An 18314-nucleotide genomic window follows, 5' to 3' on the forward strand; every position below is an offset into this window, starting at 1 on the left:
TGCTGAATGTTGCTGCCCCAACTCCATGCTGCTGCTGGCTCCTCACCTTTCACAGGGGTGAAGCTGTAGCTGTTAAGCCTTTTGGTGGAGCAGAAGCCTTCCATAACCAAAACAAAGGACAGTAACATTTGTCAGACCACATTACCTACCATTAACTCCATGGCCACCAACCAGAGTGGCAGAAAGCACCCACAGCAATGAAAGTACCATACAACACTTCTATTTTGGGTTAAAGACCTTGCTGGCATTTCATTAACATACAGACTTTGCAATTTATTGCACAGCAAGACTGAAACAAAGCCAGGTATGACTTGGAATCAGTTCTCATCCCACTTCTCCAAAAGGCCCAACCCCAAAAGGCACCAAGGAAACACTTGTGAAAGAGCACTAACAACCAGCAATGATCCTATCCATCCCAAGTCAGCATTTCAGCTCATGGAGCTGAAGTATGAAGATGTGGTGGTCAGGGCAGGTGCCTCAGCCCTGTGCTCCACAAGGCTTAACTCTAAATGAAGAGTTCAAGCCAGAGCAGCCCTTGTGGGAAGTCAAGCTCAAGAAAATCTCCATTACTACCCATACAAAGACTTTATAATGGCTTTATTAAAAACCACTTGCTTGGATTTCCAAAAAATCCTAGTTTACAAAGTAGAGGTATCTCCTAGAGAGACAAATGACACAACTCTGCCTGAGGTTTGGAGTATTTCACAGCAGTTTCCCAGTTCAGTGCTGACAAGTTCTGCACCCCATCTCCTTTAGCTGGTATCAAGAAGGTACCAAGAAACAAAGGCTTTGCAGTAACTGCTTCTAGCCCAGGACTCCCTCCTCTGACATGCCTTGCAGAACTGCCAGGCTAATTCAATGAGGCTCTTTACAACTGGGAATAATCATAGCCCCATAGATGAGAAAGACTGCAAGAACATCCAAAAGTCAAAGGCAGCAGCATGAAGACAAAGTGCCGACAAACAGCGAGTGCTGCTCATTTCCACTGCATGTAGTCAGAAGGGAGCTTTGTTTGCAGCCTATTTCCACTGTCCATCAATCTGTGTTTCCATAGCAGTGGTACTGCAGTACTTTCCCCCTGCAGACAAGTTTTCACTCTCCCGGTTTAACAAATGTGTTTCTTGGATGCAAAGTCTTCAGAGTCCAGGGCTGGTGGTGGATGCTGGGGACAGTTGTGCTGGACTCCAACCACCAGAATGAGTTTTCTTCCACATAAAAACATAGCAGCAAAAATAAAAAGTTTTCTCTTGAGAAATAGCTTGGCTCAGTCCAACACTGATGTGCCAGAGAAAGCATCCACAAATGAATGTCCTGAGCTACAAACTTCATCTCCTGCCAGTCTTCCCTGAGGGAAATCGATGCTCTTCATCTTCACTCCCAGAGGGACTCACCAGCTGTGGGCTGGGTGTCAGACACTCTGGGAGCCTGCCATGAAGCTGCCAGAGCACTCCCTGTGTTTCCATTCTCTTTGGGGAATGTAGTTCCTTCTTGCAGCCAGGCTGGAGCATTTCCACAATGCAGAGATGACAGCACACCCAGGCACTGTTACGGCTGTCTCTGCTCACAGTCACTTCTTGCCTGGTTCCCTGGAGTGAGTCTTCCATTCCAAAAAGCTCTTCACCACGACCCTCATCTTCAAAGCACAGCGCCAGGGCTCAGCAATGCTACATGAAAGATTTAACCATGCTCACCATATGATCAACTCCACATGCAACATCCACCACTTCGCCGGGTATAGTCACCTGGATCAGACACATGAGAGCAGATTATTTCTCAAGCTGAGATTTTGTACGTGATATTTCCTCCCCTTCTGCTTAACATACCAGTTGCTTCTGCAGGAAAACCCACAGAATGCAAGACACAGCACCAGAGATTAAGTTTTGGGAAGGCAGAAAGGGAGGCCTCACTAGCAGCCAGCCAGGAGACTTCTTCCTCTTCCCATCTGCACAGCAGCACAAAAACATGCTCAAACAGAGCGTAACCCAGACGACAGGACCAGGATCTGCCCAAGCACAAGGATTAGTCTCTTCTCTCATCAGCAAAGGCAGAAGAGATGTAAAAACTCAACTTTCCCTAAGGCAGTTTTTGCTCTGATGTTAAGCAGACCCAGCCCACCCGCTAGTACAGTTATGCCTCTTTCACTTGTAGTAGGCTTAAAGCTCAAGGAAAGCAGAGGCTACAAACAGCACGATGCAAGCTTTTCCTTGGAGCTAAAGGAATGCAGAGATAGCTGGGCTCTAGAGCAGGTCATTATAAAGAGAATGCTAACTGCTCTTGCTTTAATACAGTGATTTAGTAACATCCTGCAGGAGCAACTTGTTGGAGGGGGACATAACCCTCAAAGTGGACTCAGAAGTACATCCACCCCTAGGGTAGGCTAGACAAGGATCTTTGGAAAAGAAAGCAGTCCTTCAGTCAACTTATGTTTCCTCTTCTGCCAAAATTACTTCAACAAACTATGCAGCAAATGACGTTTCTTGCCCTCATGATAACAAAGATGAGCTAAAAAAAATACACTCTTGGTCTTAACATTACTGTCCTTACCCTCCATGGGAAATACTGGTCCTCCATTCTTCCAATTCCCAGGCACCCTCTTAGATTCTTGCCCCATACAAAGAGTTCTCCTTTGTCTATTCAAAGAAAGAAGAATAAATGAAAAAAAATCAGGCAGAGTCATTAAAAAAAACCTCTATTTGTGATGTTGGCAGCTGTGGCTGTGGTGCTGCTGGGAGTATAAAGAGTTACACACACAGCATGAAAGCCCTCTATGTCATTGATAGAGATGTTGAAGAGCACTCACTGGTCCCAAGACAGACCTTTGGGAGACACCACTCATGTTTGTCTCCACCTGGATGTAGAGCAGATCAGCTCCACAAAAGAGACAACCAAAACCAACTAAAACAAGTACAGTTTAGTCAGGATGCAGTTTGCAATGCTTCCTGGTTAACAGGGCAGACCAGCTGGAGGCGCATCACTCCCCCAGCACTGACCAAGCATGACAGGACTAAGCACTTCTCATTGGCAAAGTACTATTTGCTAAGCAATAACATGGGCTTTCTATGCTGCTGCCCTCTGCTGATCATTTTTAAGCGATGTTCACATCCAAAGCTTCTTTTTAAGGCAGGTATCAAACACATGCATACATACCATGGTATCACATCCTAGCATAGTAACTAGACCGTGCTTACTCCTGCAAATGTTGCCCCTCCTGCTGCATTCCAGCACGGTTTAAGTTTAAACAGAGATGGTCTTGTCTGTTAGTTAAGCTGCAAATAGCATGGCTATATGACTTCTTCATGACAACAGGACTAGAAACTTACTTGTAAGTGCTGCAAAGTGGCTGAGTCCACAGCGAACGTGAGCAACACGGACATCCGGACTGAAGTCTGACCATCCAAAAAGGCTGGGGGGAATCATCTCTGGCACTGCTGCTTCAGTTAGGTTTGGTCCTTTCCCAAGAATTCCATATCCCCAGACGTAAACACCACCTTCTTCTGCATTAATGTAAGAAGACACTCTGTAATAAAGCTCATGCTTGTGAAATTCATGCAGTGACCAACAGTTAATCAGATCCAAAGGGACATTTCTCATTTCTCCCAGAGAGGTCTAATGCTTTCTGAATACTCAAAAGTAATTAACAATGCATTCCCATTCCAATGCCTTTATTTTTTATTTAATACGTGTAGACTAATCAAGCTTCAACAGGCAAAACTTTTATGGGGGAAAAACGCCAACATAGGGGATAGGATACAGGCTGGATAAAATAAGTCAGCAAGAGACTGAATATTATCACTGCTTACTCCTTTGAGACACAGCCCCAAGAACATTCAGCTCTCCGGACTCTCTACTTTCTAGTCTACTTCATCAAGATTTATTGGTAAGTCAGACTTATATCAAGTCTGACTTATAAAGGGCTGCTCCTCCTCTCAAGTGTTGCCTTACTTCTTTCCTAATTCACCTTCATTATAAAGAAGGGATCAGATGGGATCTCTAGTTCATTCTTAAATCATAGTGTTCTCATCATCCAAGCTCATCATAGTGACAGCAGCTCCCTGCTTCTAGTGAACAAGAAGCTGGTTTCAGTATGTTTTAATCCATCCACTGCATGGCCTTGCATTAAAGAGGCTGACTGCAAAAATCAACTCACCAGTTAGCACAATATTGCCAGTACCTCCACACGCAGCCTCCTTTATCTTCCCAATCTTGAATGGCAAATGTCTGGGAACATTCACCTGTGTGAGGTTGCAAGAGTTGTTTCAGACAAGGTAATAAACTGGAAACTACACCTACATTTTTAACACTTCCTATAGTTTTGCTTACAGGTAGCACCTGCTGTTCCTTAATTTGCACCTTATCTGTGTGATGTGTAAAACTCCAGCTTTAGCCAAGGTGCCATTGAGCTGTTCCAGACCCCTCCAAATTCAGCCATAAGCACCCAGTCAGGCAGCTACTACAGTACTTATAACAGTCATTGCCTTCCAAGCCTCACTAATTAGCCCTACATTAACGATAGATGAGGAGTAGCATAGGAAACAAAGTTACATATTTTACTAGGGCCATGCTAATGTGATTGCTTGCTCTTAGCCTTCTGCCAAGAATAGCTGAGTATGAATGAATTCCCTGACTCCGTTTTCTACACTAACTCTAAGAGGAGACCATCTGTCTAATTACATCAGTACTACAACACTCAGTGTCAAGTCAGCACTATATCCTTTACCCACAGAAAGTTTGCTCCAAAAAGCTTCTATGTGTGAAAAACTGGGACTTGTTTAGGGCCAATTCAAAACCTACTAAGGTAGCTGGTATAAAAATCCAGGCCCATGGTACAGAGTTCAGCCTTTATTTCTTTCTATTGCTCCTAAGATTGCTTCATTAAAGCATCCAGCACAAACACGAAGCTGCATCTCATTGGGTGCAAAAGCAATGGGCTGAGGAAAGGAATACAGTGTGCTCTCCCCCTATAACAGATAAATTGGGATGAGGTAACCCAAACCTCTGCCTATCAATAGCTGGGAAACATGCTGCCCTAAAGCTATACAGCCATTTCAGACACATTGGTTTCGTAAACATTGGGAAAATCAGCCTGCTAGTGGCGTTAGTTTATATTGATTTATACTGCTGTCAAAAAATTGCTGGGAGAAGCACTTAATTTTTAACTGCAGACTAACAGAAACATGTGAAAACAAGGCCCCCAGGCCAACTGACCTGTGTTGCTTCTGTGACAGATGCCAACTGCAAGTATTCTGAATTTCCCCAGCCAAAGAGGTCTCCCTCATCTGAAACAGCCAGACAAGAGTCCCCATAGGAAGAGACTTGGATAATGTTTACTCCAGCAATGTCACCACCCAGCTTTGTTGGAACACTGGTGATATTGTAGTGTCCAAGACCTGAAAGGGAAAAAAAAGAAAAAGAGTAAGATGATTAAGAATATTTTTCCAGATGTACTTTAATTCCTACACAGATCCAACTTCAATGGACAAGCAGGCACAAACACCAGCTCTACTAGCCAAAGCTACCTCTCTCTTAAATACAAAACAACTTTACACAGCCATACTCAGGAAACAGCGTAGGCCCTGATCTCTCTTGTCTGCATGGACTGAAGTATGAGAGCACTGAACAAGCCAAGCAGATATCCTGATGGAGGCAAAGTTTCACAGACCAGCAGCACTGTGTCTTCTGCAAAGACAGCCACAAGTGACAGCACACTGCAATCATTTTAGACAATAGGAGGTGAAGTGTCATGTGCTGGCTTCCAGCATCTTTTGCCATGACAGCTGCTTGGACAGGAGACCAGAATGCAGACAGACCATGGTATGCCTGCGTGAGACAACTGTAGAAAGAACCTGGCTTCAGGAGGAGCAGAAGGACTAAACAGCAGGAAAGGCTCAGAGAAAGTCCTCTGCCAGCAAAAGCCACCAGAACAAGGACCTGGCCAAAGATCCCATGCTAAGACAGCAGCTGCAGCCAAAAAATCTCTGTTAGCCCAAAACAGGAAGCAAAAGACCCCAAAATGAGAATCATGAAACAAAGTCTGCACGAAACCAGGGAGCCGACTTTCACATGCCACTTCCAGATTCCCTCCCCTCGAGCTTCAAACAGCAAACACATCCTCCTCAGACGACACGCTGGGATTGACAGCACAGGATCTGGAAAATGAACTGAACTGCTCTGTCTCTGTGTGGTTACATCAGAGTACTGAGAGCATCTGCACACAGCTGGAAACACACCAGCCCCTCTCCATCCACGCATGCAAGAGAGATTTAACTCTGAATTAAGAGCTTGCATTGCAGTGAATGGATGAATATAACACGTTGAGCTGAGCTCCTACCTGTTTGTCCATCAGCTCCCCAACCGCATGCAAAGACAGCACCTTTCTTGGTTCTAAACAGACTGTGGTCCTGCCCACACACGACCTGCACACAAACAGAAAGCCAGACCTGGTCAGGAAAGGTCATGTGTTCAGAATTGATTTAATGAAGCATTACTGGCAGACAAATTGAGCAATGAACCTCTACAGTGCCCGCCAGCTCAGATTTTGACCTTTCTCTGCAAATGAAAATGTTCTACAGGCAGGGAAGGCTACAAACAGTGTGACACAGCACAAGCAACAGCAGAGTTTTCTTTGTGGGAAGAGATGCTGCAGATCTTTTGTTCCCAGATCCAGAAACAAGGCTTAGTTACCAGAAAGCCAGATTCAGCAGTGCAACATAATAACAGTAAATAAGAGATCTCCCTTTTCAGGATGCTACCACACAGCTCTCAATGCCAGATACAAAACACTACTGATCCAAGGGACTATTAATGAAGGATGGACCCAGTACTGACCCCCCTGGGATAAGCCACCAGATAATGGCCTCCAACCCAACTCTGTGTCACTGATCACTAAGCTCTGGGCTCATCCACCAGCCAGTTTTCAACCCACCTTCGGAATTAGATTCAGAAGATGCTCTTACCTGTACAACTCTGCTGTCAAAATCATTCAGCTGATGAATTAAATGGCTTTCACTGGACACCATCAAATGGTAACCGAGAATATAAAAGGCAAAGAGAGCATTTCAGAGGACTGCAACTGAAAAATATGAAGGTAGACCTTCCCTTTACCAAAAGCCACTTTGCTGTTTGAAGAAGAGTCTTTCATGCTCTTACAGAATCAGAAAGCACAGTTCCACTGAACAAAAAAGGGAACTGATTTTGCGTTCTCTTCTCCTAAAGAAGTGATGCTTTTAAAATATAACCTTTAATGTGAATTGGGGGTGGAAGTCCTCAAACACATTCCCTAGCCTGGAAATAACACTGACAATACATAATACTGCAGCACCCGCATAAACCCTATGCTTAACTACAGACTAATTGAAATTAGATCCCAGAGCACAAACACAGCATTGTTAGCACTCATTTCACTCTTTCATAAAAGCAGGAATTCTGAACAATACAACTAACTTCCAGTGTCAAGGTGAAGAAGAGTTAGCTAAATCACAGCTATTTACTTGGCCTGTGGAGTTTTAAGACTCATGGATCACTCAGCAATCTGCAAAACCTTTTAAAAGCCCAGTGAGGGAATCAGTAACTTCCAACATATCCCCACTTCGATCACTACTCTCTTGTAAAGCATTCTGAGAATGCACTTTGTGGCCCATAAACACACCGTAAGGGAAATTAGTTCAGATTCAAAGGCAGTTACAGCACAGAGGTCCAACAAAAGGATGACTCTTTTATGATGAAATGGCATTTCTAAGACCCCCCAGAAAAGGCACTTGCACACCCTCTCCAAAAGGCTGAAGGAAGAAGGAAGGACTACTGATGAGGATTACCTCAAGGCTGCTTTTCCTCACTGTGTCCTGTGAAGAATGTCAGATATTGACTTTTTTCCCTGTTTTATGAACATGGTAAGAGGAATGTCCAACCTAGCTTTACAGTCAGGCCTTTTATATGATGCCTGCAGCATAAAAGCCTGCTCAAGAGTAAGAACAGTACCCTTATACCACCTACAAACTTTACTGAAAGGTTCTTTTCATGCAACAATGCTTTTAACATTAACAAAGTTCAAATCATTTGGATTCTCACCTGTAAATTTCATCTTCAACAACTTTCCGACCACACTGTCCATAAGAATTGTTTCCCATGGTGAAGACTGAAAAACAATGATAAAACACACTAGTTTTGTTGCTGTCCAACCTCACAAAAGCTTCTCTGTAGGTACACAAAACATATTTGTGAAGCCCTCAGTTCAAACACAATACTTGAAAAATGGGCAGAAACCTTCTCCAAACCAAATCCACTTAAAGTCAAGCGACAGAATCCATTTTAGTCAACAATATCCAGGAGCATTGTTGCAGGCACAGCAGCAGTACCTGGAGCCCATTGGCTGTCCTTCAGTAATTGCACAGCCCATCCTGCTGTTGCCAAGGAGACTCAGGAATAGATCAGTGCTCCCACAGGAGCATTACATCCACCATGCAGCTCACCCAGCGATAAGCAGCACTGAAGCCACTGCTACGGAGAATTACCGGAGAGGCAGAACACTGATTCACACACCAGACCTGCACAGAAGCTGATTCATTCACTGCTTTTATAAATGCAGCACTTGGGCTCCACAGAGAAAGTAACACAGAACTATTGGCAAAGCCATCCAAAAATGAATTCAAAAACATATCTGCCCAAACAAGACAAATAGCCTGCACTTAAAGGAGGCCTGAGGCTAGATAAACAAACCATATTTTGCAATACTCACAGTAAAAAAAGCATCCAACACTTTTACAGCTTCAGCCAAACAGAATGCAGAGCACAGCACGAATATCAGCTCAGGCCTCTGCCTGCTGGGAGCAATCCCACAATGGCCAACAGCTGCCTGCATCACATCGACAGTGCAGGCAGTCCTTCTCGGGTCTAGCTCTAGAGCATACAATCTTCCTCAAGTCCTTTATTGAAAGCACAATTACCAGCATAAGCAGTACTGTACCTCCTTCACTATCTGTTAGAATCAGGGAATGAGCTCTTCCACAGGACACCTGTAAGACTCGAGTCTTCTGTGGCTTTTCCAGTGGTAATGGAATTGGAGATGGTTCTAAGACATATTCGTAGCCTTTAGCTTAAAGAATAGAGAGAAATAAAGAAGTCAGTTGGTTCTATAATGCAAACTCAATGTACACTTGTTGATTATACTGTACATACACAAACAGATTCCTATTTGTTACAGAAGCAAACCTATGTTTGAAAGCTAGGATGCTAATCAAAGTAAAAAGGTGAAGGATATTAGAATCACAGAATCACCCAGGTTGGAAAAGAACTAAAGATCATCAAGTCCAACCACAACCTAACCATACTACCCTAAACCTAACAACCCTCCACTAAATCATGTCCCTGAGCACCACATCCAAACAGTTTTTAAACACATTCAGGGATGCTGACTCAATCACCTCCCTAGGGAGCCTATTCCAGTGCCTCACAAACCTTTTTGTAAAGAAGTGTTTCCTAATTTAAAACCTAAACTTACCCTGGTGCAACTTGAGGCCATTTCTGCTCATCCTGTGACCAGTGAGAAATTCATCACTGGAAGGAAAAGACTGAAAGAAATAGGGATGGCTGAAGCCAAGAATCACTGCCTAACCAAAAATCCACCACACCTACATAGTGAGTGTTAATAAAGCATCAGGAGGCCAGAATTGGGAAACTGAGGCTTTCAAGCAATATGCTCAATCATTGTGTTGAATACATCTAGATTACTAGAAAGCCTAACGCTAAGCACAAAATAAAGTACTCTGTACAAGTGGGGATACTGCAAACAAGGTACAATAGCAGACAGCACAAGAAGACAGCATGAAAGGCGAACGTAAAACCTTAGGGCTTCATATTTAAAGAGCAGCAGATTAAAGAAGACCCATAAAGAAAATGGCATGCAGAAAAACAATAGCAAGCACAGCTCCATAAGGGATAAGAGATCTAAGGTTCAGGAAAGGAAGTGACAGGCTGTATTAAAAATATACAGTAACTTAAAGAGAATGTAATCAGTTATGGTCAACTGGGAAAAAAATGAACAGCAAAACATAATAAGTACTAGGCAAAAGGTTAAGGGGAGATAAAAGCTGTGATATCAAACACTGTAACAGGAGAGAGCAAATCCCAGAAGATTCAATACAGTATTCTGCTCACATATAGCAGCATTTCAACTAGTTCTCACTGCCTCAATTAGAAAGAGAACACCTACACGTACTCTTTAAGTCAAATGCTACCATCAGCAGTGCCAGTATCTGTCTAAAGAGACATGGACAGCACAAAATAAAATCCCTTTTTCCTCTCTCTGTTCCTTCTAGTTCAATCACCTTGATAAATTATGCTCTTTTAGGGTACAAAGAGGAAAACCTGGTTATAACGTGGTTTTCCCTCATCGTTTAAAGAACATTTTCAAACAAAAATCCTGTAAGTAAAGGACGCTTAGAGTTCTTGATCTCTTACTTCTGTCTCTTATGCTCCTCTGAAATCCAAGCTGGGAGTCCTTGTTCAGGCCCATGCCCCACACTTTGGTGATGTCGGTGGTGTTAGAAGCCAGCAATGTGAATCCGTACCCACAGGCAGCAGAGGTTATCTTTGAAGACAGAGAACGTATGCAGTGATAAGGCAGCGCTCAGAAAAATGAATCAGAGAATCATTAAAGCTGGAAAAGAACACTGAGATCACCAAGTCCAACAACAGCCCACCCTCACTATATACCCATACACCCACCCTCACCGTGCCCATATACCCATATACCTATATACCCACCCTCACCATAAACCCATATACCCAGATACCCACCCTCACCATATAACCATATGCCCATATACCCATACACCCACCCTCACCGTGCCCATATACCCATATGCCCATATACCCACCCTCACCATATTCCCATATGCCCATGTACCCATATACCTATATAACCATATGCCCATATACCCACCCTCACCGTGCCCATATTCCCATATACCCATATGCCCACCCTCACCGTGCCCCTATGCCCATATACCCATATGCTCATATACCCACCCTCACCATGCCCATACACCTATATACCCATATATCCATATGCCCACCCTCACCATATACCTATATACCCACCCTCACCATATTCCCATATACCTATATAACCATATACCCATCCTCACCATATACCCATATGCCCACCCTCACCATAAATCCATATGCCCATATACCCACCCTCACCATGCCCATATACCCATATACCCCTATACCCATACACCCACCTTATCCTCCGTTTCCAGCCTATACGGCGTCGCTTGGATCCTCCGCGGTTTCTTCCATCCCTCATCCGGCTTCACGAAGCTGGGCACTCCCAGAGCTCCCGAGTAGGAGAAACCCCACACGAAGACGCGATCTTTCCTCTTAGCCGCCTTTCCCACATACTGGAAGATCGGAGCGGCCTCATCCGCTTCCCGCAGCCCCCGGGCGCTCGGTGGCCCCGCAGGTTTGGCCAGACCACGGCTGGGAACCGGAGGACGCCATGCTGCCCTCAGGCCTCGCCATAACGCCGCCATGTTGGTGACCTCTGCTCATGCGCCTTAGAGAGCTTCTTCCTCGCCCTTATCTTAAAGCGGCAATGCCGGCCACCTCAGAGAGTGGGCCCACTCAAACAGAGACCCCAACCTAAACCCAAAGCCAGAACTTGGCCCAAACTCTGTGTCCCTCTGTGATAGCACTCAGCCTGCAAAGAGGCAGGATCAGCCACACAGAGCTCTTGGAGATACCCTGCCCCATCCCACCTCCATCTGGGGTAGCTGAGTCTCATGGCCTCCTCACATCATACCCACCTCACATCATACCCACCTCACTTCATGCCCACCTCACATCATACCCTCCTGACCCCATGGCTGCCTCTTATGGCTGCTTCATCCCAAGCAATTTCACCTGATGGCCAGTTCTTTTCATCGTCTCACTCCTCACACCTGCGCCCTCAGCCCCATTTCCCCACTAGAGGGAGCACAGAAGCTTTCAGGAGGGAGATGTCGCTATCGAACAGCATTGCTTCAGCATCTTATTTATTGATCAGTCGTCCACAGAGCACGAAAGCATTGAAATACACATATAAAGTGTCTCTAAGCTGCTTTTTGTACACGTTATTTACATGTTGGGGTTCTCTCGCAGTGATTGAAGCCCTGGCTCAGAGCTAACACAAGCTCACAGCTGCTCTGGGAGACATGCAGACCCCCAGCCTGTCTCTGTGCCCCCATTGCATGAGAAATGAAGTTAAAACAGCTGCTTGCAGGGTTTGAGGTCCTTCACATGATCTTCCTCCTGGTGCTCTCTGTGCAGCGGTTCATGATGAGGTCTTTGCTGGGCCGTGGAGGGACAGCAGGCTGAGCCTTCGACTTGGTCTCTTCTTGCTCATTTTTCTCAGCTGTGGGTGAAGCAGACGTAGAGATGGATCAGAACTCATACACAACCCTACACCTCCATGTGCTCCTCCAGGTCCTGTGATGGGGCAGAGCTGGAGGCCATGCTGTAAGGACAGCCCAAGCTTGGGGCCACAAAGTGCTAAGGGTTTGAGAGGAAAGAGGACTTGCTTCCTCCTCTCCCCCTACATCTTTCAGTGTGGCACAGAGATTCTGCCAGCAACCAGCATTGGAGAGCATGAACCACGTCATACAATCATAAAATAGCAGTCCTATGGGACTTCAGTCCACGTCTAGGTCAGGGACCCTGCTGAGACTTACAGATGATGTCCTTGTTCCGCAAATTGCTTCTCATCTGCCTCCGGTTCTGCATGTATTTCTTGCTGTTCCTCCTGTAGGTTTCCTGACTGATCTGCTTCCGTCCCTTGTTGTGGATACTCTTTGCGTTGCGGATGGTGGATCTGCAGCAAGTCCAAATTTAAACATTCCATTTCCATAACCATAGCCCTTAATCACACTATTTCTCTTATGAACTGCTATTAGGAGGCTTTGGGAGTATGTGCTGATGGGTGAAACCTGAAGCCTGGAAAGTGAAGGTGGGGATGGCAAGGTAGATTAGGCACAATGCTGAAAAGGGCAGGAAAGGCATGAGTTTTCCCCTAGAATTCAAGAAACTCCTGGAAGAGATGTACAACATCACTTGCAGATGGGGGATGGATGGATATGGTATCTATGCCATCAGCAGTGCCACGGGGAGAGGTCACTGTCCTCACCACGTCACCTCCTCAAGGGAGCATCAGTAAAGCATCAGTGCACTCAAATAAGCAGATTTGTACCATTTTGCCTCACCATCAACCTATGCTCCAGCAGAGCCGGATTTGGAGAGATTTTATAGAAGACTGCCTTGTTCTCTTGTGGGGGAAGAAAAGATCCAGGCAAGCTCTGCCCTTCTTAGCCGTTGTCGTTGCATCAGAATTAATGAGCTATTATTGCTTTTTATCTTTTTAATCAAAATAAAATCCCTTCCATTAGCTCAAATCCTCCCGTCAGATTAGGCCATTTGGCAGCCCTGATTAGTCAAATCTCTCCCCGCTTCTCAAAGATTCACTGGATGCACTTAGGGGGAAAAAAAAAAGAAAAAAAAAAGAAAGAAAAAAAATCTAATTTGAAAATGAAACGAGATTAACCCAGAAAAGAAACTCTGCAGAAGGACAAGGAGAAATGTGTCTGCCTGATCCTGCCTGATCTGTGCTGCCTTTGCCGCAGTCCTGCATGATCTGCTCCTGTTCTCTGTGCTCTGCTCACCTCTCTCCTCTCTCTGCATTGCTGGGGTGAGCAGGGGACACCACACACACAACACTTTCATATCACCCCCTCAATGAAGAGCTTTTGCCCTCCTCCCTCCCTCATCTCATTTCCTACCTCCGGGGAGGAATGTTGCGGTTCCTCAGCCCGCTCTTCTCAGGGTTGTTCACCTCCCCGGATTTCTGCAGGTACATGGAGGGGTAATAACCCGTGGTTTCATCCTTCCTGCAACACAAAATAACACTGCTTGTTCTCCAGAGCACAAATGCAGCTGGGGTTCCCCTGGGAAAGTTCAAGGCTGCAGGGTGAGCTTAGGCTGGGATGAAAGCTGAGGTTTCACCAAACTGTGCCAGGATATTTAGAGGCAGGAAAAAGAACAGATGCATTTTTGTCCCCTCTGCTGCCTCCTTGGTGGCTGCACTTAGCAAAGCCACAAGGCTACTAGAAGTCCTGCAGAAGAAAGCGTTGGGCAGCAGCACCAAATGGTCCACAGACGTCACAGCCCTGATATGGAGAACCTCGAGTCCATCCCATCCCATTGCCTGCTTTGTGGTGTTTCTCACCTGACGACCCACCAGCCATCAAGCAGCTTGTGGATCACCTCGATGGTGTCACCCTCCTTGAGAGTCAGCTCGTCCTCCTCCACAGCCGTGTAGCTCTTCTGCACCACGTACAGCTCACCTACACACACAAATTGGGACATCACATGAGTGATGGTGCTTAGCCTCTCCTTCACCGAGTGGAGGAAGCATCAGGGCATCAACCTGCAATTTAAAGCAAACCCAGGGTGTTCCAGGTCTGCAAACCTGGACTGAGCTCTGCTGGTGCCACAGCTCCTCTAGGTCCACCCAGCACTTCTGCAGGAGAAAGCTGGTGAGTGCACGTAGTGAAAAGGACAACAGTCTAGGCTGAAAAGCATGTTTGTAATTCAGGCGATTAAATGAGGAACAAGGAAGTGCTGTGCTAATAGAGTCTGCTGCAGTGTTTTGAAAACCACAAAGATGAAGCCCTGAGAGCAATGAGCAGGAACCTGCAGGACCCCCCCCCCTGCCTGGCACAACAGGGACCAGTGCTCACAGCAAAGCAATAAGGGGAGTGAAGGAGCTCAGTGCAAGGGAAAACCTGTGCTGCTCCTACAGCATTTCTCCCCATGCTCTGTGCTCTCATGTCAGTGAATTGCCCTGCAGATGGGTGATGCTCTTGGGAACACTGTGCTTTTTCTGAGTGTTTTACCTGCATAGTTGGGCTCCTGCTCCTCTGATTCATCAGGACCATCCAGTGGCTCCAGATAAGCAGCTGGCACCCAGCCCCGCTTGTTCTTTAACTGGCAAAACCACCAGCCTGCAAGGAGAGCAAGGTGAGCAAGAGCAGGGACAGCATGGAGGCTGCAGGAAAGGCCAACAACAGCAGCAGCTGTGTTCTCCATCCCGTGTTCAGGAGTCCCCATGACACAGCGGAAGGGCACTGGGGCTGTTCTCTGTTTTTGTGGTGGTGTAACTGGGGAGCCCCACCGCATCATGCTGCTTCCTCATGGGCAGGAACCATCCCGGGCTCAGGCATGTGAGGAGGCTGCAGGGTTTTCTAGTATTGCCTCACACCCCAACCAAAACCAACTGTCATGGGGCTCCATGTGAATGTGAATCGGGAAGCACTGAGAAGTTTGGCCTTTCCATCAGCAGCCCCTCACACAACCTTTAGTGTTGTAACTGACAGCATAGGAACACAATGTTTGGGCGTAAGACACAAAGTTTATCCCCATCCCTATTGAGATGGTGGCCAGGAATGGGGCTGGTCCATGGCAGCATGGACACTGACCTGTCTCACTCTTCTCCACGACATCCACTGCATCCCCAGCTTTCAGAGCCATCTCAGACTTGGAGCTCTTCTCGTAGTCAGCGATGGCTCGGTACGTCTGCAGGACGATGGGACCTGTGATGTCTGTGGGAGAGAAGAGAGATGTTTCCTCCCCACACAGAAATATCCTATTTCAGCCACACTAAAAGCAACTCCAGAACAGCCTAATGCAAAACCTCAGCACCTTCTGGGACCCAACAGCTACATCCCAGACTCTTTTTCCCATAGGTTGAGGTTTTCACTCAACAGCAGGGCTGCTTTTGCATCCTGCTTTCAGCCACAGCCCCTGCCATGGGGCAGCCTGCCCCTGCTCAGCCCCATCCACCCACCCTGCCAGCCTCCCTGTGCATTTTGCTGTGGCCTCCCTGGGCCTCTCACCGCTGGCGTTTTTCTTTGCATCCTTAGGCAGGAGGAACACCTCAGGCTTCCTGATCCTACATGGAGCAAAGCAGTGCATTAGTTAGGTCCCAAGGGCTAATTATGGTGTGGATAATTGGTGTTGCACCACAGAGGTGCAGAACTGGCCCTGCTGCACTCACTGGCTGTCTGTGACGGGGTTCATGTCATCGGGCCGGACCTCAAAGAAGCTGACCACATGCAGACAGCGGGAGATCTTGTGTGGCAGATTGACCAGCGTGTAGCAGTACTCGGCCAGCGTGCCCTGCCTGCTCTGCGTCGAGCGCTGCCCATCAAACCACTTTGGGGCTGGTGGAGAGGGGAAAGAAAGCCACAGATTTAAACCTTGCTGGAGCAGGATGCTCTGCACCTGAAAACGAGTGGCTTTGGCCCCAGGCTGTGAGTGTAGAGCTTGCACAGCCTGCCTTGAGGAGTCAGAGCCCACAGGTACTTCTCCCTCCCTGCCTTGTTTGAAGAAGGAAATTAAATGTAAAGGGGTATTTTCCTGAGCCGCGCCTTGCTTAGTTTAGTACATTGTGAGCTCATTATATCAGTTTATTCCATCTCCTTGAACATAAATTGCATTGCTTCCCCTTCTGCCTTCACCACAAGAGCACCAAAAGCCGCCCTGTGGGCTGTGTCACCAAAGGAAGGCCATGCTCAACTGCAGCTGCCCAGCACATCTCTCCCTTAAATCCACCCAGGACTGGAGCTGACGCTCTGAGATGAATCCCCACAGCACCCAGCACCAGGCAGACCCTGCTGAGGTCTTGATTTCCAGCCCCATAAGAAGGAACGGAGATGCCAGATAACATCTGCACAGGGGTAGAGAAGCTTGGGGTGATTTCTCACGTGGTTGTGACTTCTGGTTCTGCTCTTACCTGGTAAGTGTGGGATGATCCTGTTCTCCGCGTTGATATCTCCAGACTCGATGGGGAACATCTCCTTCAGTGCTTTCTATGGAGCAGGGCCAGGCAGGGCTGTGAGAATGGCACGGGGACCCCTCCACAACACCCCCAGCTCACCCCCCCCAGCTGCACCCTGCAACCCAACACCAGGAGAAGCCTCCCTATGGGGTCACTGGGTTCCCCCATTCCTGATTGCCCCCTTGCCCAACCCTGATGGGGATGGTGTCCCTCTGGGTCTGCTCACATGGAACTCGTAAATCTCGGTGAACCGGCGGTAGATGAGCTTTTCAGAGAGGTCGTTCCACTTCACCAGGAACATGTAGACCTATGGGGCAGAGCAGAGTGATGCAGCTCAGCATGTGGCCAGAACCCCAAACCCCAGCATGGCATCGTCCTCTGGCTGCCTCCAGCCCGTACCATCCCCATGATCCCCAGCTCCACAAAGGGATGCTCTTAAACCCTTAATCACATCTATCTCAAGAAACGCATTGACCAGGCTTTTGCCCCAGCCAGCCTCCCAATGCTCACTGTGCACTTACATAGTGTTGGCTGGGGAAGAACCTCTTCTCATAGCCCAGCAGCTCGATGTGTCGGATGAAGGTGTCCCCCATAGCTGCTCCTGCTCGGCTCTGTGCTGCTGCCTCCCTGCACTCTGCTCCCCTCTGCCTTCTCTTTGAGCTGTTTCACTATTAAAAGCCCCAGGAAAACGGAAGCTGTGCTGCAATCACGTCTGTAACTGTTCATCTGCTATGGCTTGTATAGAGCTGGTATTTCCTGCTGCACCCAACCCCAGGTGACACTGCCCTGGGATGGCACAGGAGCTGCAGTGCCCATATTGCAGCACTGCTTGCAGGACGAGCGCACTGATAAAGGCAATGGGAGTCTGTCCTCCTGCAGAGCTGAATGCACTTCAAGAAGTGCTCACTGCGACCAGAAATATTGCACATGTTTCTTTCTATTTCCTCATTTTTCATCTTGTAATGTGAGAAGTAAAATGGAGGTTTCAGGTCCTACTGCTGGCACTGGGTTTTAGTTTATAATGCAACACAAGGCTTAACTCAGTGTGATGCTCAGTATGATTCGTGACCCCACAACAATTCCTAGATAGGAAGGAAGGTAATTTCAGAAGAAAAGTAATGACCCAGCTGAGACATGAAGCTGATTTCATATATTCATGTATATGGGTGTCTGGAAAGCAAGGCTGGCACCTGAAGGCAGCACCTTATGACTGAGAGATGCTGCACCCCAGCACTATAATGAGACCCCCCATAGGGACGGACCCAATCCCAGCCTGCAGCTCTTCCAGTAAAACCACTGTTATCAGTTTTCACTTTGTTTTTTTCAAGCTCTCATACACCCAGTGTGTGATGCATTTATAGGAAGTCCATGCCAGGCCTGAACTATTTTTCCAGTTCCTTCACTACGATGTCCTACTCAACTCATGTTAGCACCAACTCCATATGAG

The 18314-nt window shown here is 46.9% G+C and overlaps 2 protein-coding genes across 2 annotated transcripts; both read right to left on the reverse strand.

The window, feature by feature from the left end:
* Window positions 1-576: 576 nt before the first annotated feature.
* Window positions 577-11785, reverse strand: RCC1L (RCC1 like). The gene is made up of 11 exons (XM_015880918.2): window positions 11241-11785; window positions 10453-10582; window positions 8960-9088; window positions 8065-8131; window positions 6954-7005; window positions 6329-6413; window positions 5206-5387; window positions 4148-4232; window positions 3321-3494; window positions 2545-2630; window positions 577-1742 (listed from the first exon to the last, which is right to left on the reverse strand). The coding sequence occupies exons 1-11, from the start codon at window positions 11529-11531 to the stop codon at window positions 1665-1667; spliced, it is 1359 nt and encodes a 452-aa protein (XP_015736404.1). The 5' UTR covers window positions 11532-11785; the 3' UTR covers window positions 577-1664.
* A 214-nt stretch (window positions 11786-11999) lies between these two features.
* Window positions 12000-17598, reverse strand: NCF1 (neutrophil cytosolic factor 1). The gene is made up of 11 exons (XM_015880920.2): window positions 17389-17598; window positions 17094-17174; window positions 16823-16898; window positions 16085-16250; window positions 15924-15979; window positions 15507-15629; window positions 14925-15032; window positions 14255-14372; window positions 13809-13916; window positions 12708-12847; window positions 12000-12391 (listed from the first exon to the last, which is right to left on the reverse strand). Exons 1-11 carry the CDS (start codon window positions 17458-17460, stop codon window positions 12273-12275), a joined length of 1167 nt encoding a protein of 388 aa, XP_015736406.1. The 5' UTR covers window positions 17461-17598; the 3' UTR covers window positions 12000-12272.
* Window positions 17599-18314: the final 716 nt, after the last annotated feature.

Source organism: Coturnix japonica, chromosome 19, assembly GCF_001577835.2.
Source record: "Coturnix japonica isolate 7356 chromosome 19, Coturnix japonica 2.1, whole genome shotgun sequence".
Lineage (NCBI taxonomy): Eukaryota > Metazoa > Chordata > Aves > Galliformes > Phasianidae > Coturnix > Coturnix japonica.